This window comes from Antechinus flavipes, chromosome 1 (assembly GCF_016432865.1).
Source record: "Antechinus flavipes isolate AdamAnt ecotype Samford, QLD, Australia chromosome 1, AdamAnt_v2, whole genome shotgun sequence".
NCBI lineage: Eukaryota > Metazoa > Chordata > Mammalia > Dasyuromorphia > Dasyuridae > Antechinus > Antechinus flavipes.
Genome location: NC_067398.1, coordinates 657,119,246 through 657,142,406, shown reverse-complemented (window position 1 = coordinate 657,142,406; position 23,161 = coordinate 657,119,246). Strand labels below are relative to the sequence as shown.

At 36.0% G+C, this 23,161-nt stretch overlaps 2 protein-coding genes across 7 annotated transcripts in view; one reads left to right on the top strand and one right to left on the bottom strand.

Annotated features, from left to right (window-relative positions):
• Positions 1-23,161, top strand: part of LOC127544845 (adhesion G protein-coupled receptor E3-like) — a 214,069-nt gene that overhangs the window by 86,332 nt on the left and 104,576 nt on the right. Inside the window, exon 16 of one of the 6 annotated variants that reach the window (XM_051971705.1) lies at positions 7,515-7,814. The exons of the other annotated variants lie outside the window; for them this stretch is intronic. Within the exon in view, the coding sequence (XP_051827665.1) occupies positions 7,515-7,577 (63 nt within the window). The 3' untranslated portion in view covers positions 7,578-7,814. Of the gene's footprint in view, positions 1-7,514; positions 7,815-23,161 lie in introns of those variants that run through there. 6 annotated transcript variants of the gene reach the window in all.
• LOC127544850 (putative adhesion G protein-coupled receptor E4P) lies at positions 485-17,771 on the bottom strand. The gene is made up of 6 exons (XM_051971718.1): positions 16,687-17,771; positions 14,981-15,178; positions 14,378-14,613; positions 10,829-10,895; positions 8,686-8,777; positions 485-1,027 (listed from the first exon to the last, which is right to left on the bottom strand). Exons 1-6 carry the CDS (start codon positions 16,918-16,920, stop codon positions 520-522), a joined length of 1,335 nt encoding a protein of 444 aa, XP_051827678.1. The 5' UTR covers positions 16,921-17,771; the 3' UTR covers positions 485-519.

Below are 23,161 nucleotides of genomic sequence, written 5' to 3'. Positions count from 1 at the left end.
TTACCCCATGCTGCCTCTGGAGAGCCCTAAAGGTACAGTGAGTTCTCATCTCTTCTCTTTCTCTGACTCTTTATGGTTAGGCTGACTTTTTTAAAGCAAACTTTACTTTTCTCTTCTTTTTTGTTTGTTTATTTCTGGGTTTTGGGTTTTGGGGTTTTGTTGTGTTTTTGCTTTCCTTTTCTGTAAAATTGAACTTTATCCTAGCCTTTAAGCAAATAGGTGCCATTTAGATTTTTACCTAAGCTGTTACTCTGTGATGGTCATTTTTTAACCTGTATGCTCTTTGGAGCTAGATGAGAGTATATAGAGATGGAATGAATTGCCTTTGGAGAGAATGAGCTCCCTGCACTGAAACTCTAAGATGCTGGATGTATGTGCTAGAGGATCTTGTTATTCAGGTAACAGGTTGTACTGCATATCTTCTGAGATCCTCTCAAGCTCATAGACTCTGTAATTCTAAAGATGTTATCAGTCTCAATTCATTACCTGTCCTGTACTCAAAGTCTGACCATAAATATTTCAAAATAGCCCCCTTGGCAAAAGAATCTTCTGCATCTTCTGGTCTTCTAAAAAGTCTAGGTTCATCAAAGGAGAGATTAATTCAAGTCTCTGAAAGATTTGTATATTTAAATGAAAGAAATGGTAATGTGCAAATAGGAGGGCACAGCACAAGCAGGTTCCCCCAGACATAGGGTCAGAAAAAGGCAGGAGTACCCTATCTCCCAGCACCCAGAAATAAGAACAACCAAAAAGGGCCTGGGAAGGAACACGGGAAAATGAAGCACCAGAAACCATAAAAGAGGGCTTTACATTAGCCAGTGAGACAACTGACAGGGGGTGATTTACCTGGCTATTGAGGATACAGTGAACCAGGAAGATGTATATGCCCTGCAGGGAATTAGTGATGGTGAAGGTGTAGGCAATAATTGACTGGGCTGGCTCAGTTATAGATTCCGTCAGGAAAAAACTAAGACTCCAGGAGCAGCCTAGGATGAGAAACTGAGCAAGAGCTTTAAAGGTCAGGGTCCTGTTAAAAAAAATAAAATAAAATGTAAGAAACCCAGTATAACTACAAACATTTTAGGCAAGCTATAGTTCCTGTGCAGATCTTGATTATAAAAATAAGGATTCAGACCAGATGGTGTCTAAGGAATCTTTAAGGTCTAAATCTAAGATACTATCTTTGTTACTAGAGCAGAGATCATTAACATGGAGGCTATACATCACAAGGGGAGCATGAGATAATCAGTGGGGACAAAAGAAGAAAATACAAACTGAGGTCTCTCTTTTCCCAATAGAACTGGTTTCTAAACTAAAGCAATGGTAGCAGGAGGCTGCCAGTTCTTGCTTTACCCCTTTCCAAGCATTGGAAAGTTGTGGCACTTTGGAGAATTGGATGAAGGAAGTGAAGAAGGGCAGCCACATTCAACCAAAATCAAGAAGAGCCACTGGGGGAAAAAGAAGAGAAAAACAAAAGATTGACCAGAGATCGCATCTCACATCCAAGTGGCTGAAAGGGGATGAGATAAAGGGAACGGGGGCATCTTACAGATACATTTGGGCCTATTAGAGTGCCCTAGTTCTCTTTTCCTCCTTTGGCCATATAATGGGAAGGCTGGATTCATTAGAAAAGACTTTGATGTTGGGAAAACTGAATGCAAAAGGAAAAGGGAATAGCAGAGGATGAGGTAGACAGATTGTGTCATGGAAACAATGAACATAAACTTGAACAGACATTAAGTGATAGCGGAGGACAGGGAAGCCTGACATGCTATGGTCTATGGGATCACAAAGAGTCAGACAGGACTGAATAATTGAACAATAACAACCACTTGTTCCAAGAATTGGATGACTTTAATAGAAAGAACAGTTTGAGAAAGGGGACTGAAATTGCAGAAGTTTGTCAACAATCAGCCAGGAAAAGAGTCTAGGAGATGTGGGAATGATAGGTGGAGGCAGCAGCAGCAGAAGAACACATGGTCACATGCATCATATGGTTACATAGGAGACAAGAATGCTGGGACCAGCAGAAAGGTGACAGGTGATAATCAACTAAACAGTTAGTAAGCATTATTTTATCACCCACTTTAATAGTACCAGGAAATGGGCATGTGAAGACAAAAATGAAAGTCGTTTTCTTCAAGAAACTTATAATTTATAAAATAAATTGAATTCTATAATTGGTGTATACAAAATAAATATCAGATAATCTTAGGAGTGAGGAATTAGCAACTTGGGACAGGGTAGGAATTGTATCAGGAAATGTTTCATATGGAAGATGGTATTCAAGCTAAGCCCTAAAGAAAATAATTGTAAACATATATACATGTATATATACATAAATAATCTATAATGTTAACTATATATGTGTACATGTAAACATATACGCATATCATATATGAATTATAAGAAGTAGAATGACAAGAGAGAATTTCCACAGTCATGAGGAAATGTCAATGTAAAAGTCTAGTGATGGAAAATGAAGTGTATGAGGAACAATAAGATCTATTTAGTTGGAGTATGAAGTGTGTGAAAGGGAGCTTTAAAAGGCCAGAGTCTCCCACTGAATCTGGGACCATTTCTATCCTGGTATATATCTGGCCACTTGATCCTTTTGGTTCCAGAGGAAAAAGTGAGATTGGTGACTTTACACAACTCAACCTCATATAAATCCAATTCACTTGTATATCATGGCATCATCTCCCTGACATCATGGTCACCTTCAAGAAGGTTTGTGCTTCAGCACAAACAACAACAACAGCAAAGCATTTGAAGGGTAATAGTAAAGCGGGGAAAGTGGATTGGCTGCAAGCTGTGAAGGGTTTTAAAGCCCAAATAAAAAATCTTCAAAGAAATGACCAATGGATGGGCTAATTATTCCCAAACTAAGATTGTCTTTAATAAGACAGATATCAAGATATTGAGAGGGGTAGAAGTTGAAGGGAGAAAATCACAGGACTGAGTGGATTTCCATGCTTTCAGTAGCTCTGCTGGTGATTCCTTCTGAGTTTCATTTTATAGTGAAAAAGAAGTGGAACTCTGTCTACCTGACAAGACAAAGCCAGGAATTGCATGAACATAATTACAAAATACTTTTCACACAAATAAAATTAGAGCTAAACAATTAAAAGAATATCAAGCACTCATAGGTGGGCCAAGCTAATATAATAAAAACAACAATTCTATCTAATTTAATCTACTTATTCAGAGCCATACCAATCAAACTGCCAAGAAATAACTTTATAGAGGTAAAAAAAATTCATCTGGAAGAATCAAAGGTCAAGAATTTTGAGGGAATTAATGAAAAAAAATACAAACAAAAGTGGCCTAGCTGTACCAGACCTAAAATTAAATTATAAAGTAGCAATCATCAAAATCAGTTGGTACTGACTAAGACATTCCATAGTGGATCAGTGGAATAGCTTAGGTTCATAAGACACAATAGTTAATGACTATAGTGTAATCTTATGTTCGATAAACCTGAAGACTCCAGTTTCTGGGATAAAAACTTACTACACGACAAAAATTGATGGGAAAACTGGAAAACAGTATGGCAGAAACTAGGCATTGGCCAATACCTAACATTCTATACCAAGATAAGGTCAAAATGGGTTCATATTGTAGACATAAAGGGTGACACTATAAGCACATTAAAAAAACAAGGGATATTCTACTTCTCAGATCTGTGAACAAGGGAGGAAGTTACAATCAAAGAAGAACTAGTGGTCACTATGAAATGCAAAATGGATAATTTTGTTAACATCAAATTATTTTTTGACCAAACAAAAACAACAAAAGTAGTTTAATATTTCAGGAGGGTTACCAATTTCTTTCTTTTCTGATTAACATATGATAAGGACAACTTTTCTAATATATTTTTTAAAGCTTTTTATTTTCAAAACATAAGCATGGATAATTTTTCAACATTGACCTTTGCAAAACTTTGTGTTCCAAATTTCCTCCCCTTCTCCCCACCCTCTCCCCTAGATGGAAAGTAATCCAATATATGATAAACATGTTAAAATATATGTTAAATCCAATATATGTATACATATTTGTACAATTATCTTGCTGCACAAGAAAAATCACATCAAAAAGGCAAAAAAAATGAGAAATAAAACAAAATGTAATCAAACAGCAACAAAAAGAGTGAAAATACCATGTTGTGGTGCACCTCAGTTCTGAGTGTAGATAGTGCTCTTCATCACAAGATCATTGGAACAATCATCTCATTGTTGGAAAGAGTCACATCTATCAGAATTGATCATCATATAATCTTGTTGTTGCCTTGAGCAATGATCTCCTGGTTTTGCTCATTTTACTTAGCATAAGTTCATGTAAGTCTCTCCAGGACTCTCTGAACTCATCCTGCTGATCATTTCTTATAGGACAATAATATTCCATAACATTTATATGCCATAACTTATTCAGACATTCTCCAGCTGATGGGCATCCATTCAGTTTCCAGTTTCTTGCCCTACTAAAAGGGCTGCCACAAACATTTTTGCACATATGGGTCCCTTTCCTTCCTTTAAGATCTTTTTGGGATATGAGCCCATTAGAAACACTGCTATATCACTTCAGAGTTTGATAGTCCTTTGGGCATAGTTCTAAATTGGTCTTCAGAATGATTGGATCAAATCACAATTCCACCAACAATGTATTAGTGTTGCAGTTTTCCCACATACCCTTCAACATTCTTCATTATCTTTTCCTGTCATTTTAGCTGATCTGAGAGCTGTGTAGTGGTATCTCAGAGTTGTCTTAATTTGAATTTCTCTTATCAATAGTGATTTAGAGAAATTTTATATGATTATATGATTAGAAATTATTTCAATTTCTTCATCTGAAAATTGTCTTGTCATATCTTTTGACTGCCTATCAATTGGAGAATGGTTTGAATGCTTACAAATTTGATTCAATTGTTATATATTTTAGAAACAAGACCTTTATCAGAATCCTTGAATGTAAATTTTTTTTGTTTCTGCTTTCCTTATAATTTTGTCTGCATTGGTTTTATTTGTACGGAAACTTTTAAACTAATCAAAATTATGCATTTTGCATTCAGTGATGTACTTAGGTTCTTCTTTGGCACAAATTCCTTCCTTCTCCACATATCTGAAAAGTAAATTATCCTTCATTCTTCAATTTGTTTATAATATCATTCTTTATGTCTAAATCATGAACCCATTTGCACCTTATCTTGGTATAGGGTGTTAGATGCGAGTCAATGCCTAGTTTCTTCCATACTAATTTCCAATTTTCCCAGCAGCTTTTGTCAAATAGTGAGTTCTTATCCTAAAAGCTGGGATCTTTAGGTTTGTCAAACAATAGATTACTATAGTCATTGATGATTTTGTCCTGTGAACCTAACTTACTCCACTGATCAACTACTCTATTTCTTAACCAGTACCAAATGATTTTGATGACTGCTGCTTTATAATATAGTTTGAGGTTTGGTACAGCTGGACACCTTCATTTGCATTTTTTCATTAATTTTCTTTAAATTCTTGACCTTTTATTCTTTTAGATAAGCTTTAGTATTATTTTTTACAGATCTGTAAAATAATTTATTGGGAATTTGACTGGTGTATGGGACAATAAATAAGCAGACTAATTTAGATAGTATTGTCATTTTTATTATATTAGTTTGGCCCACCCATGAGCACTTGATATTTTTCCAATTGATTAGATCTCAATTTATTTTTGTGTAAAGTGTTTTGTAGTTGTGTTCATACAGTTCCTAACTTATCCTTGGCAGATAGACTCACAAATATTTTATATTATCTACAGTTATTTTAAATGAAATTTCTCTTTGTATCTCTTACTGATGGACTTTTTAAGGAATATATAAAAATGCTGAAGATTGATGTGGATTTCTTTTGTATCCTACAACTTTGCTAAAGTTGTGAATTGTGATAATTTGGTTTCCTCCTTATCTATTCTAGTTCCTTTTATCTCTTTTCCTTCTCTTATTGCCAAAGCTAACATTTCTAATACAATATTGAATAGTAATAGTGATAGTAACATTAAATTAAAAAAAAAAAGATTTTGCACAAACAAAATCAATGCACCTAAGATTAAAATGAAAGCAGAAAGTTGGGGTGAAATTTTATATCCAGTATTTCTGATAAAGACCTCATCTCTAAAATATATAGAGAATTGATTCAAATTTATAAGAATACAAACCATAGTTTATGATATGAACAATTTTCAGACAAAGAAATTAAAGCCAAATGAAAAATGCTCTAAATGCTCCAAAAATGTTCTTCTAGTCATATGAAAAATGGTTTAAATCACTATTAACTAGAGAAATGAAAATTAAGATAACCCTGAAGTACTGCTTTACCCCTTTCATATTGGCTATTGATAAATAAGGATAAGATAATGATAAATGTTGGAGGGGATGTGGGAAACTGTGACACTAGTACATTGTTTGTGGAATTGTGAACCGAACCAACCATTCTGGAGAGCAATTTGGAACTATTGCCAAAGGACCACAAAATTGCATATCTTTTGATCTAAAAGTGTCTCTGCTAGGTCTGTATCCCAAAAAGATCATAAAAAAGGGAAAAGGACCCACACGTGCAAAATGTTTGTAGCAGCCCTGTTTGTAGCAGCCCTGTTTGTAGCAAGGAACTGGAAATTGAATGGATGCCCATTTGGGGAAGAATGGTTGAATATTAATTGTGGTATATGAATGTAATGAAATATTATTGTTCTACAAGAAATGATGAACAGGCTGATTTCAGAAAAACCTGAAGAGATTTGTGTAAACTGATGCTGAGTGAAGTGAGCAGAACCAGGAAAATACTGTACACAGTAATAACTAGATTACATGATGATCAACTGCGATAAACTTAATTCTTTTCAACAACAAGGTGATCCAAAGCAATTCCAATATACTTTTGATGAAAAATGCCATCCACATCCAGAGAGAAAACTATGAGAATGAATGTGGATCAATGCACAGTAGTTCCACTTTTGTTGTTGTTGTTTGCTTCATCTTTTTCTTTCTTTCTCATTTTCCCTCTCCTTTGATCTGTTTTTCATGCACTGAATGGTGAATATGAAGATATGTTTAGAAAAATTGCATATGTTTAACCTATATTGGCTTGCTTGTTGTCTAGGGGAGAAAGAAAGGGAGAGAGAAAAATTTGGAACAAAAGGTTTTTTAAAGGTGAATGTTGAAAAGTATCTTTGCATATATTTGGAAAAATAAAAAGCTATTCACACAAACACACACACACACACACACACACACACACACACACACACACACACACACTGGGACTCTGAAGCTTCATCTTTGAAACATCTCTATGTCTTCCCTGTGGGCTGTGATTCATTTGATCCATGACCTTCAAAGATTGCCTGTATCATTCCAGCTCAATGTGACTGCTGATGAAACAAACAAACAAAAAGATGACAAAGAATTGAACATGCATATAAGATAACCTTGGGGCAAATTTATGATATGATCTCTAATGCAATCAAATGTCTACTGTCTGCAGATAAAGATGGACTCTGGTCATATTCTTCAGAGGCTTATCAGAAAAAGAACTGCCCTATTTTAACCAACTGGACCCTTTCAATGAAGAACTAAGTCTGCTGCTAAATATAGATGCTCCTATAAAAGAGGAAGATATACGCCTATATCTCAGAACTCCAAACCAAGGAAAATAGGAATGTTGCTCCAGAAAAACATGTTCCTATAAAACTCTATGATCAAAGAAGAAATGTCTGGAATGTGCATAAACACCAAGTACTTCCAAATGTTATGGAGGAAGAGCTTTAAAACTGTATATCATGATATCCTAACAAAAATAAATTATCTGAAGAATTGTGGTTTCTTTCTTATTGATTGAGATTATTATAATTCCTCAAAGGCAGGGGAAAAGATTAATTGATGCAAGACCTGAAAGCATAATATACCAAGCAGTTTGGTAAGGAAGATTTGGTACATAGAAATAGGAAAAAGTCATTGGAAAGTAGGAAGTAGGTACAGAGAAGTAGGAAAAAGAATTTCATAATATTCAAGGTATATTAAAAGCATTGGCTGGAGGGGTAAGTTATGCTCATGCAGACACCTAAAAGCAAGAGCAGGAAAGAATGGGTTCTGCCCAAATAAGAGGGGGGAGACAAGAAAAACAAGAGTTGCTAGTTCTCAGCCAAACACCTCCTGCCTTTCAACTACTGAAGACTAATATTTGGGGTATATACTTAAAATGTTTTAAGTGATGGCATATTCCCAAAAAATCTGAACTACAAGACTTGAGGATTTCTAAAGTTTAAATGTCTTGTAAATGTGTCTTTACTAAAAAGGTAAGAAGTTTGGATCTAAGTTCAAAACCTGGCTAGGCTACTTATTACTTAAGTTACTTAGGGCAATTAACTTTCTCTGGGCCTCAGTTTCCTTATATAAAATGAGAAGGCTGGATGTCAAAGATCTTTTCCAGTTCTAAACTAGTTCAATGAAAATGGAGCTAGAATTTAACTCAGTGATTTTATATAAAAATACATTAGACAAGCATAAAAATATTCCCTGAATATCTCTTGAACTCTTCCATCTTATAGCCCAGGGAGATTCAGAAACCAGAATTTCTCTTTTTTTATAAACATAATTCCCCCAACAGTATATCATAAATTTAAGTCATTATAATACTCATTTGGGTGTCTTCTCACCTTGTGTTTTGGATAGTGGACACATCTTTGTTGAGGGAGGAAAGAGTATCTCTCAAAATCCACAGCGTTATCAAATAAAAGATTAAGTTAAACTGTCAAAAAACAAACCACAAAATGTTAACACTGAGGGTTATTATTATTAGCTTTTGCTATTTGGTGGAAATAGTGTACATACTTCACAATAACAGCAACGCTGAATGGTGATCAACTATGATAGGTTTTGATCTTCTCAGCAATCTACATTCCGACAAAGAAATGGTGTTGTTTGAATACAGATCAAAGCATACTGCTCTTACTTTTTTTGTTTGTTTGTTTTTTCTATTTCATGGTTTTTCACTTTTGTTCTAATTCTTCTTTCACAGCATAAACAATGTGGGAAAATGTTTAACAGTATTGTACACAGAAAACCTGTAACAGATTGCTTGCTGTCTTGGAAAGGGAATAAGAATGAAGGGAAGAATTTAAAATTTTATAATAAAAATAATATTGAAAGTTATTTTTACATGTAATTGGAAAAAAGAAATTACTATATAAAAAGAAAAGAAATAGAGTGTTTTAGAGACAAGTGACCTGAGATTGGGGTATGCTGGAGCCAATCCATCCTAGTTTGTGAAACTAGAGAGCTAAATGTTCATTGTGAGCATTTACACATTGGAAATCAAGAAAAGTTACAAATCAGAGTTTGAATTATTCTTGTTAATTGTCTAGACTTTGAAAAGTGATAGACAAATATTAACAGTATAGAATTAACTTTTTAAAATTATTTTTATTTATTTCATTAAATATTTCCAAATTACGTCAGAAAAAGAAAAAATGTTAGCAATTTTTTTTAATTTTAAATCCCTCCCTCCTGACTCTTCCCCCTCCCTCCTTGAGAAAGCAAGCAATCTTATTTCAATTATATAAGTGAGATCATGCAAAACATATTTTCCTATTAGCCATGCATACAGATTAAATTTAAAAGTGTATTATGATTTAATTATTCTCAGTAATACAATATTCTAAGATTATTCCAAAGGATTCCTAATGAAAAAGGCTATCTACATCCAGAGATAGAACTGATGAGCCTGAATGCAAACAGAACATACCTTTTTCACTTTATTTTTTCATGGGTTATTTTTTTTTGGGGGGGGTTGTAGTTCTTTTACAACATGACTAACATAGAAATATGTTTTACAAGAGTGCACATATATAACCTATATCAAATTGTTTTAGTATCTTGAGGGGGAGATGAAAGTGAGAGAGAGAAAATTTGGAGTTCTAAAATTTATTTAAATGAATGTTTGAAATTGTCTTAAGGCAGTTAAGTGGTGTAGTAGATAAGAGTACTGGCTCTGGAGCCTTCCAGAAGTAGACCAGAAGAAATACAATTACAAGGCAACAAAAAGTGACTGTGACAGACAAAATAGGTACCCAGAAATATCAGGGCTTTCAAATGACAAGTCATGGAATGTCTCTGTCCAACATAAATCACCTGAAGTCAAATCAACAAGCATTTATTAAGTGCCTACTATGTGCCAAGCACTGCACTTAGCACAGACAACATGAAGAAAGGCAAAAACAGTCCTTCCCCTCCAGTTCTCTTTCTAATAGGGGAAATAACAGGCAAACAACCACACAGAAACAAGATTTGTTCAGGAGAATCTACAGATACTCTTGGAAGAAAAGCAGTAACATTGAGAAGGATCAGGAAAAGTTTTCAATAATCAAGTGAAAGGAAATCAGACTAGTTTGAGAGGAAAAAGAATTATCTTGAATTGGGAAGAACTTTGGATTTGGAGAAATTAGGTCTGGATTTTCATCCTGGATCTATTATTTTCTTGACATTGTACAAATCATTTACCTTCTCTGGAACTTAGTTTTATTGCCTATCAAATGGAAGCAAAGGCTAAAGGTTGTCATCATTTTTGGTCAATCACACAGCTCATATGTATCTTGAGCTGCATTTGAACTCATGCTGATTCCACTGCACCACCTAGCTAACCAGCTATCAGACCAACTAGACAATTTCTAAGGTCTCTTTCAACTTACATCTTATATCTCTTGTGCTATCAAAATTTATAGCAAGTTAAAATGGTATGATCTTTGGAATGTTGATTAGTCTTTTATTCAATGGCTAAGGTAAGGAATTTCATATACCTACCAAAATAATGACTATTACTGGTCCAACAAAACTCCAGATAAACCCTCTTTGTAAGTTGAGCCAGCAGCTAGGAAGAGGAAGAAAAAAAAATTACTTAAGAGCAAACATAGCCAATAAAAGAAAGGAAACTTTCCCTTTTTCAGGAGACTTAAATACAAATTCAATTTTTATTAATACAGTTGTTATAGGCCAGAATTCTGAATTTGAAACAAAGGATTCTTATAAGGTGCTAACTCAGTGTAATTGATAAAGACAATAATTGTTTAGTATGGTGCTTAATAAGTTCTCTAGTTAAGTACATGAACTTAGTACTTAATATAGTTCTACAAGATTGATCCTATGATGAGAGAGCATATAACTCGGACAAACTCAGCTAGATTCATTCAGAGAAGTAGGGAAGACAGAGACCATGGTAGTGGTCCTCCTGCCTCTGCCACAGAAACCAAAATACATTCAGGGGGACCTCAAGAAAGCTGGCCCAGGCCCTAGGCAAAGAACAATAAAGGATTTGAATTTTAACCCCTGACTACTTGTGTGGTGATTACTGTACTGAAACAAAGGCTGCTTCCAGAGACCCCAAGGAAAACTGAACCAAAGAGAACATTACAACAGTAGCCCTGAAACTTATCTCTAAATTAGTTTTTCCAACATCCTACATCAGTTCAGGCCTTCAATTTACTCACCTAGACCATTTCAATACTTAAATTTTTAATTTTTTTAAATTAAAGCTTTTTATTTTATATATATATATATATAGATAGATAGATAATTTTTGACATTCACCCCTACAAAACTCTGTGTTCTAATTTTTCCCTTCCTTTCCCCCACCCTTTCCCCCAGTCAACAAGTAATCCAATATATGTTAAACATGTGCAATTCCTCTAAATATATTTCGACAAATATCATGCTATACAAGAAAAATCAGATCAAAAAGAAAAAAAATAAGAAAGAAAACAAAATGCAAACAAAAAACAACAAAAAAGAGTGAAAATACTATGTTGTGGTTCACCCTCAGTTCCACTAGTCCTCTCTCTGGGTGTAGATGGCGCTCTTCATCACAAAACCATTGGAACTGGTCTGAATCACCTCATTGTTGACAAGAGCCACATCCATCAGAATTGATCATTGTATAATCTTGCTGTTGCTGTGTATAATGATTTCCTAGTTCTGCTCATTTCACTTAGCCTTAATTTATGTAAGTCTGTCTAAGCCTCTCTGAAATCATCCTGCTGATTACTTTTTATAGGACAATAATGTTCCATAACATTCATATACCATAACCTATTCAGTCCCTCTCCAACTGATGGGCATCCACTCAGTTTCCAGTTTTTTGCCACTACAAAGAGGTTTGCCACAAACATTTTAACATATGTAGGTCCCTTTCCCTCCTTTATGATCTCTTTAGAATACAAGGCCAGTGGAAACACTGCTGGATCAAAGGGTATATAGAGTTTGATAGCCCTTTGGACCTAGTTCCAAATTACTCTCCAGAATGGTTGAATCAGTTCACAACTCCACCAATAATGTATTAGTGTCTCAGTTTCCCCATATCTCCTTCAACATTCATCATTATCTTTCCCTGTCATTTTAACCAATCTGAGAGGTGTGTAGTGGTACCTCAGAGTTGTCTTAATTCGCATTTCTCTGCTCTGATGTGATCTGATCTGATTTAGAGCACTTTTTCATATGACTAAAAATGGTTTAAATTCCTTCATCTGTAAATTGCCTGTTCATATCCTTTGACCATTTATCAATTGAAGAATGGCTTAAATTCTTATAAATCTGAGTCAATTCTCTATATATTTTAGAAATAAGGCATTTATCAGAACCCTTGAATATAAAATTTTTTTCACACTTTTCTGCTTTCCTTATAATTTTGTCTGCATTGGTTTTGTTTCTACAAAAACTTTTAAATTTAATTTATTCAAAATTATCCATTTTGCACTGAATAATGTACTTAGGTTCTTTTTTGGCACAAATTCCTTCTTTCTCTACAGTTCTGAGAAGTAAATTATTCTTTGTTTTATATCGTTCTTTATGTCTAAATCATAAACCCATTTCGACCTTATCTTGGTATAGAGTGTTAGGTATAGGTCAATGCCTAGTTTCTTCCTTACTAATTTCCAATTTTCCCAGCAGCTTTTGTCAAATAGTGAGTTCTTATCCTAAAAGTTGGGGTCTTTGGATTTGTCAAACACTAGATTACTACAGTCATTGACTATTTTATTCTGTGAACCTAATTATTTCACTGATAGACTATTTCTTAGCCAGTTGCTAATGGTTTTGATGACTGATATTGTATAATATAGTTTTAGATTTGGTACAACTAGGTCACCTTCATTTGTATTTTTTCATTAATTTCCTTGAAATTTTTGACCTTTTGTCCTTCCCAATGAATTTTGTTTTTTTTTTTTTAGATCTATAAAATAGTTTTGGGGGAATTTGATTGGTATGGCACTGAATAAATAGATTAATTTAGGTAGTATTGTCATTTGTATTATATTCACTCAGCCTACTCATGAGCACTTGATATTTTTTCAATTGATAAATCTGACTTCATTTGTATGGAAAATGTTTTGTAGTTGTGTTCATATAGTTCCTGACTTGTATGTCCTGAATGTAAAATTTTTTTCCCAATTTATTGCTTCCCTTCTAATCTTGTTTGCATTAGTTTTGTTTGTACAAAAAAAAACTTTTTAACTTAATATAATCAAAATTATATCCCTTTCTGGCTAATTAATTAATTAATTTCATAATGCCAAATATGGCTATATGTTTAGAAGAATTGCACATGTTCAACTTGTATCAGATTGCTTGCTTTCTTGGGAAAGGGAAAGAAAAAAAAGAAAAGAGAGAAACATTTAGAACATAAGTTTTTGCAAAGGTGAATGTTGAAAACTATCTTCGCATATATTAAAATTTTTTAAATTAATTGCATAGCAGTTTACTGTTCTCTGTAGATGTAGAAAGCGAGGGAATAAGCCAGGGTATGAGTGAAAATAATTCTGGTAGTACCATCCAATTTGTCACATGTTTATCACATTCTGACTCAAATGCTTACTTCTGAATATCTCTCATTTCTCATCCCTGACTCTCATTTTTACTTCCCCAGTGCATAGGATAGTTTTTTGCATATGGTAAGTATTAAATAAAATTTTAATTTCATTCCCCAGCCTTGGACTTGACTTTTCTGAATTACAAATGCTTATGTGAATAGTGGAGACCATAGGTAGGCACCATGTTACCACCATATTTTGGGTTAAGAAAGGCTGATTGTGAAAAGAAATTTCTGAATTATACTTAGAAAAAGTGTGTGGAATATATGGGTTTTTTCACATAGAGGTTGATAGCAAGAGCCATACATTTTTAAAGGGTTAGGATTAGAGTTATGGTAGGGAATTCTGAAAATAATTAAAATCTTGGCTCATGGGAAAAATGTCTTGAATTATGGAAATAAATTGAAAAAACATAAAAAAGGACTTGACTAAAGTTTAGAACATAAATGGGTTTATAAGTTATTCCACTGGGAAAATGCTATTACCTACTTACTATTTAATTGTCCCATAGCCATGTGGATCAATTCCTGCTGAGATAGCCACAATCCCGGCTGGGATCCCATAGCCAAAAGGGTACATGAACCTCTTCTTAAACTGTCTTGCGCTGGTATAATTAGCAACTTTGAGGTTCCTGACAGTGAGGAAAAGGTACAGCCCTTCCAGAAACATCCAGGTGAAGGCAGCCAGATAGAGGTAATGCAAAGTACCAGCAATGATGGAACACAGAACCTAGGGAGAAGGAGAAATAGAGGAGATGGAAATGTTTGATGAGTGCATGGAGGTTAACACCAAGTTCACAAGGGCTATCTCAGTAAAAGACAGTGGGAGAATAACATTCAGTCCTGTCAATTTTCGTCACATTCCACTAAGAATCATGAAATTCTAGCCTAAAAAGAGGTCTTGTGAAATTGCCTCCTCCTTACCTAAATCATCCAAGAGCATGAGAAATATATTTCATTTCTAAAAACAGAAAAGGAAATTCTATAATGCCTCCAATCTGTGTTTAATAACAATGAACTTTTTTTTAACAGAAAAAGTCAGTGAACCTCATCTTATATAATTGATTTCCTCTATAAAAGTTTCATGTAACTTCTACCTTATCTGCAGTTTGGTGTATGCCAGTGAGGAAGAGAAGGTCAGCCAGGAAGAGGCACAGGGAGAGCTGCAGGTGGAGGGAGGTGCTGGTGCCCTGGATGGCACGACACAAGAAGAAGGTGAGGGCAGCCAGAAAGAGACACAGCAGGGAGAGGCCCAGGCCCACATAAGTGATCGCTGTGAGCACACCATCTTCCACCTATAGCCCAGAAAAATGAGATATTAGAAATAACATTCTAGTTATCAGGGTAATATTGCCTAGAGAAGTAGAAAGTGCAATATCCTTGAAATCAGAAGTTTGAATACTATACCTGCCTACTAAAAGTATTCAGCCTATAGCCTAATCAATAAGGGAAAGGAAATAGGAATTCATAAGCACCTACTATATGCCAGGGTAAGCAATGGCTAAGCACTTTTTATTTGATACTCGTAACAACCCTGGAAGATAGGTGTAATTATTTCCACTTTATAAATGAAGAAACAGAGATTGAGAGAGATTAAGTAATAATAATAATAAATAACATTTCTATTGTGCCTATGTGCCAGACACTGTGCTAAGTGCTAGATAACTATTATTTCATTTGATGCTTATAATAGCTTTAGGTGCTACAATTATTCCAACTTTACAGATGAGGAAACTGAGATAAATGGGGGTTACTGGGTATGTAAGAGTCTAAAGCAGATTTGAATTTAGGTTTCCCTTACTCCAGAACTCTATCCACTATGGCATCAGCTATCTCTCCCTCTACAAAACAAAGATGCTATATTTTATGATTTCCCAAGGCACCTTTTGCATAAGGATATTTTACAAATTTCCTCTCTCATATACTTCCCTGCTCCTAGAACAAGATGGGAATTTACTATATTGTGAGATGTAGTATAAAATGAAAATAAACATTTAAAAATTTGACAGCATGGTGATATGATGAATAGAGAGAGTCCTTGTTAAAATAAAAAGAAGATCTGAATTCAAATCCAGCCTCAGATACTTTCTAACTGTGTGATTCTGGGAAAGTCATTTAATCTCTAATTTACCTCAGCTTCTTCAGCTAAAAACAATGGGATAATAATAGCACCTGTCTCCCAAAGTCATTGTAAGGGTCACACTGTACCCATTTTAATTAGTATTATCAGTTTGGAAAATTTCTGCAAATTTATTTTTTTAAATGTGTAGCCTTAGGCTTGGCAAAGGATGCCAAAAGCTTCATGGGTGTTGGCAATTTAATTCAATAAATATTTAATGAAAATATCTGCACCGTATATAGGGTAATGAACAAAATTCACACTCCGTCTTGTGGAAATTTACATTCTAGGTGAGGGGACTGTAGAATTCAGTGTGACTACTGGAAAGAACAATAGCTTGGAGATCAGAAAACTCGATTTCAAGTCTCAGACTTGCACCTACAACTTCCTAGCAGTACAACCATAATCAGATTAATCCTCCTTCATGAACAATAAACCAAAGAGTCTGAACAAGATGATCTCTAGGAGCTCTCCTGAATTGAAGGTTTTAAAATAAATAGAAATCAGAAATTGAAATAACTAGAAACACAAAAACTTTCTGATATACAGCAGATATACAGGATAAAGGAACTAGCAGAGGAAAATGGTGAATTGAAATTTCCTGACAATGCTTCGATCTGAATAGATCTTTGATCTATTTTTTGGTCCTGACAATGAATTCGATCTGAATACAAACCAGGATACCTGGTCTGTGAGTGCCATCAAGACTGCAAAGGTGGACAGGTGACTGCAGTTGCATCTGGTATGAGTGGCATTGGTTTTCAATAAGAAACAGCCTTCTGTGGACCAGATAGCCCCCTCTGTAGTGCTTTTCCAGTAGACACAGAGAAATTTGTGGCCTTGGTTATAACTTTTCTGGGAAAAGAAGAGTTTGCATTTTTTCTCATGGTAAATTTCTTGAGAACATTGATAAAACATTGATTCCCCCACCCCTTACCATCATAGTAGAGGAAGGGGACCTTGAAAGATAGCCAAGTTAAATAAGAAATAAAATCCTGAGAATCAGAAAAGACCAAAATGAAATGGCTCATTCATTTTAAATCCAAAACCAAGCCCAGGCCATTGCCAGTTGTGACTTTTGTCTTGCCACTGGACTTTGATAGCTCTGGAAGACACAATGAGACACTCATGATGTCATTAGTCTTCTTTAAAAACGAAGGCCAAAAGTGCAAATAGGTGAGACTATGAATAGAGCAACAGGAGTCAGGAGTTCAAATATAGTCTCAGACACTTACTAACTGGACAAATAATTTAAAACTGACTGCCTCCTAACCTCCCCTCCAAAAAAAAAAGAAAAAACAAAACAAAACAAAACAACAACCAAAAATGGGAAAGAAAACTGCTTTGTGAAAAGTCAGAATCTATCTTTTAGTCACTCTATAAGTCTTTCTGCATACAATTGTGAAGTCACTTATAATACCCAGGAACAAGCTGGTGATTCCAGGTTTAGGGATTATGGACAGGGAACTAGAGTAAAAAAAAAAAGAATTTTGCCATCAGGAATGGAGGTCAATCAATCAACAAACATTGATTAGGCATGTACTGGCATGTTTGAGACCCCAGTGAGCACAATGAATGAAACAATCCCTATACAAAATTGAGTTCTAATCATTAACTACTTGTCACCCTATTAGTCACATTCTTCCCTCTGAATCTCAGTTTCCTTTGTGGAGAATATGGGCATTAGACAAGTTGATTTGTAAAGTCTACCCCAGGTCTATAGTCACAATCACAGGGCTTGAGAGTCATGGCTTTCACTCACTTGAAGATGCTTAAAGGTAAGGATAATAGAGCTGGTGAGGGTGCTGTTTTGTCGCTGTCCAATGGTACCACTTACTACCCTGGAGTTCAAGGAAATATTGCTCTCCTTCTGCAAATATCTCTCCTCCTCAAAGAAAGATCCATTAATGATATTCCCCAGTTTAGTATAAGAGAGAAAAGCAACAGCACTTTGACCTGAGAAGACAGAATCAGAGCACGAACTTCAGTTCTCATTGGTCTGCGTGGCTGGAGCCCCAAAAACAGTTATTGCTGGTGGGTATGGAGCAGGGATGGAGGAAGCACTGCATCTGTGGGGAATGAGTTTCACCTAGTAGTCTGTCTCCATTACATTCTAGGGCCTCAGTTCAATTCTCCAGAACCAGTTCTTAAATCTGGTGAAAATGAGAACTGAGCTTGGGGCCAAAGGGGAAGGAAAAAGAGGCATGGAGACCCTGAAGTAGATCCTGTGTGGTAGGACCACACAGCCAAAATGGGTTTGTGTTTGCTTTTTGGCTTTTAAAGAGAGTTTGCACCAGTTCACAGGCCAGAAAGCAATCTACAGTTATGAAAACGTTGTTATAGTGACCCATCTGATTACAGTTTGTACATTTCCAAATTGAAACTAAAGCTGAAGATGAAGAGGAGGAAAGAGAAACATACAGTGACAAGTTCTAAGGCTCATCCCACCCCCCCTTACTCTCAACCCTGTTATGCAATCTGTCTGTCTGCCTATCTATCAGTCTGTCCTCTCTCTCTCCCTCCCTCCCCATCTCTATCTGTGTATCTCTTTTTCTCTTGTCTCCTCCCCTTTTCTCTCTGTCTCTCTACTTTCTCCATCCCTCCTCATTTCTCTCTCTTGTCCTGTTCCTGCCCTCTGTCTCTCTGTCTCTGTCTTTCTCTCTCTCTGTGTGTCTCTTTTTCTCACATACACACACACACACACACACACACACACACACACACACACACTTTCTACTGAATTCCTTTCTATCCTCTGAAGCGCAACTAAAATGGCTCTCCTTCAAAAAGCTTTCCCTAATCCATTCTGCTCCTAAATCCTCTTCCCTCTTAAGCCTCACAAAGCATATTGCCTTTGATGTTTATTAACTGTGTGTGTATGTCTAAGAACCAGAGATAGACAGACGGACACAGACATAGACACAGAAAAGACAGAATGGAGAAAGACAGAGACAGAGAGAACCAACAAATGCTTGTTGTTGTACCAGATGTTGTAGTAAGCAGTGGTGATACAAAGAAAGGGAAAAATATGTCCCTGCTATCGGAGAGTTCACAGTTTATTGTGGGTGGGAAAAGTAAAAGGGCAAAAAAAAAAAAAAAAAAAAAAAACCTTTGTATAGGGATGTAGATAAGGTAAATGGCAGGTAATTTCAAAAAGAAGGCCATGACTGAAAGGAGAAGGAGGAAGGGTTGGGCAAACAGGCTCAGGAAGTTTCTTGTAGAATGGGTCTTGAAGAAAATTATGGAAGTTGGGAGGTGAGAATGAGAAGAGAAAGCATTGCAGGTGTGGGGTGAGCCACTATAAAGCAAGGAGCTGGGAGATTTGATGTCCTGTAAAATAAGCAGGAAGTCAACACTTATCTGCCTGCACATTGGTCTTTTCCTCCACGTAGACTAGATAGACTTAACTTTCCTTCCTTCTTATCTACTGGAAACTTCCTAGGGAAAAGCCAAGATTTTTCTAAGCCTTGTACTCTCCTCCAGTACCAGTAATAAGAGGCTCCACACAGGAGGCACTAAGTGAAGGCTTGTTGAACTAGGCTGGTGAGTACCCAATTCATCATGCTAGAAGCTTTATGGAGGTTTTACCATTGAGAAACAGCTAAATCATTTCCAACTACAAGATTGTCATTTCCCCCCCACCCCCCGCATCTTCCTAGATTCTTTTTCTTCTCTTAAGTCAACCCAAGAGAAAACACATGCCAAAAAGTTTCAGAAAGTGAAAATATCTCATGCACACACACATAAACACATAGTCATAAACACACAGAGACACACAAACATGCCTATGCATGCAAATAAAAACAAAAAGAGAGAAGGGCAGATAGAAAATCTCTATTTTGTCCTACTGTGCTTTCATTCCATTTATTTTTTGGTAATTTGTCTGGAATATTTGTTTTAAAGTAAATTGTTTTGGTCAAATGATTATTCTCCTTCTATAGATTAGGAGGGGGCTGTAGTGCCTGTGAAAAGACTGGAGAATAGATAGCATTAAACTATGTCAAGAACATGTTATTCTCTTTATGAAATTTCACTGAGACTGATATTTAAAGCCTGTAACAAACCTTTGGTGGCAAAAGGGCCTGGGGCAGAAAGGCAGAATCAAAAACAGGATGATCAGTGATCCTTAAGAGGAAATCCCTTCCTCTTTCCCTATCCCCCACAACTACTACAAATAAAATAAAACAAATAGAATAAAACAACGAGGTCAATGGCCAAGATAGATTTTAGGGATCACACATCTGGGGGCCCCACAGTGCCCAGAGAATCTTGTGCCTAGTGATGCCTTCATGAAAGCCCCACTTTGAGCACCCACCTTTGGTGCTTCCTCTGATGACTTCATTGCAAGGGATGTTCATTGCATCTTCTCCAGCCTTCAGTGTGAAGATCTTATTCCTCTCAGAGCAGTTATTGTTTGGAACAACTTGTGTGTCAGTAACTGGTGACAATGACCCCACGCCATCCCACCCCCCAAGAAAGAAAATAAGTCTCTACAGGAATGGGATTAAACTCTGAGTCAAAAGAGACCTCAGAGCTTATCCCATTTACTTGATGACAAAATTAAGAGTCCCTTCCACAACACCCTTGACAAAGGGACCTCTAGATTTTATTTGAAGAACTTGTGAGACCAGACCCATTTCCTCTTTATGGAATTAAAGGCTTTAGAAACTTCCTTAGCACTAATTGGGGAAGGCACTATGACTATGAGTGGCACCTAATGGTTTTCACGGTTCATGTGAACTATGACCCCTATCTTCAATTCCTTTTTTATTTAACTTAGTTTTGGAGCACACTGGGGTAAAGCCAGACTGTTGGCTTTGATCTGTGCAAAGTCTGGTGGTATAGTGTGGGTGCCTAGACTGTGTTCTCACCTTCACACACAAAGCTTTTGCTACTGATCATAGTATTAGAAGATCCATACCTTCAGTTCTTTTATTTGCACAGGAAACTGGATTTGTGCCAACTCATCCATATGCTGTTGGCTGCTATCCCAAGACCAGCAGCCAACATTCGCAATATCCTTCCTGGGGCATTTAGAAGAGTATCCTAGTATCCCAGGGGACTGCCCAAGGAGCTCCAGAACCACATGGTCTGAATATTGATTACCTAAATCCTAGCACTAATCCAGCATACCAAATCCTAAAGCCAATTAGTAACAGGCATTTATGAAGCCCTTCTTATATGTCAGGCATTGTGCTAAGCCCTAAGAATACTAAAAAAAATTAAAACAGCCTAAAACAGTACTAATTCTTTAGGTTTGACCCAGAGATACAATAAGAGAAATAACATACAGAGAGCTATGTAGAAATATGATACATACAAAATAGATTGGAAATTATTACAAAGGGAAGGCATTAGTTTTAAGGGGAAACAGGAAAGACTTCTTGTAGAAAGTAGAATTTTAGATGGTTACCTGAAAAAAGTTCAAGAAGTCAGGAAGCAGAAATGAGAGGAGAGAGAATTCAAGGTTTGGGGGACAGCCAGCAAAAATGATAAGAGGTGAGAAATGAGGTGTCTTGTTTGAGGAACAGTCAGAAGGAGGAGTCACTGAGGAATAGAGCATATGGGGGACGAAGGTATAAGAAAATTAGAAAGGTCAGAGTGAGGATGGAAGAGTTAAAGATAGACTATTAAGAGCTTTGAATGCCAAACAGAGGATTTTACATTTGATCCTGGAGGTAGTAAAAAGTCACTGGAATTGATTGAATAGAAAGGTCACATGGTCAGATCACTTTCAGAAAATAATTTAGATATGAAGTGATGAGGTTCTGAACTTGGATAATGACAATATCAGAGGATATTTGGGAGCTTATACAAAAGATGTTACAAAAGTAAAATAGGAATTAAATGAGAAGGGTTACAGAGAATGAAGACACCTAGGATGGGACTCTCCTTAACAACAAGAGGAAAGTAAGGAAAGGAAGAGGGCTTGGGGGAGGGAGCAAAGAGTGAGTTCCATTTTGGACATGTTGAGTATAAGATCTTACCCAATTTGATGTCTAATAGATAGCTAGAAATGTGAGAATGCTAGTTAGGAGAGAAATTAGGGTTGGATAAATGGACCTGAAAATAAGCATTAAAATGATCATTGAATCTGTGGAAGCCAATGAGATTACAAAGCGGACAAGTGTAGAGGGAAAAAAGATGAACCAGAACAGAGAGTTATAGGACATTTACTCTTAGTGATTGTGACCTGGATGAAGATTTAACAAAGGAGAGTGAGAAAAAGTAGTTGGACATGGAAGAGGAGTACCAGGAAGAGCAGTGTCACAAAAGCCTAGAATGAACCAAGTATCGGGGAGGAAAGAGTGATAGAGCATTGCAGAAAGGTTAATAAGGATAAGATTTGTGAGACAAGATCATTAGAATTGGCTATTAAGAGATAATTGATAATTTTTAAAAGAGCAGTTTCAGCTGATTTATGATGTCAAAAGTCAGACTGCAGAGCACTGAAAGGGGGTAATAGGAAAGGAAGTAGAAGCATTTTTTGTAGATAGATTTTTCAAAGAGGTCATTCACAAAAAGGGGAAGAGAGATAAGATAGATGATAGCTAGTGGAGATAAACAAATCAAGGGAGGGTTTTCTAATGACAGGAAAGACTTAGGTTTGTTTAAAGACAGTAGGGAAGCCAATGGTAAAACATGGCTTGAAAATTAGTGAAAGAGTGCAGATGATAGATATATACTTTTGCCTTTTGAGACTAGTGAGTAGAAAAAGATAGAAGTGGAAAGAGATAGAAGATAAAGTGATGTGAGGGAGGAGGGAAAAAAGGGATGTCTTGCCAAATGGCCTCAGTTTTTCATGAGACATGGTCCTCAGTTGAGAAAGTATGTGGAAGGGCAGTCACGGGAGTTTGAGAAGGGATGAAGAGGGCTGAAAGAGTCCTTGGGGTGAGTGGGAAAGCAAATCCATTAGAAAGATGTAAAGGTATGCTTTTCTATAATGATGAGCCAGTTAAGTTATATAATATAATTTTTCAGTGGACTTAGTCATCATGGCTTTGTGATTTTCCTCTATCTTTGTTCAATTATCCATGAGATCGTTCCTATCTCTTGCTGGAATGCTTCCACTTGCAGGGTCTCAAAATGAACCTGATTCTAGAAGTTCATGCCAGCAGACTCAGGCTGAAAATGTTCTAAGTATCATCAGACAAAGACC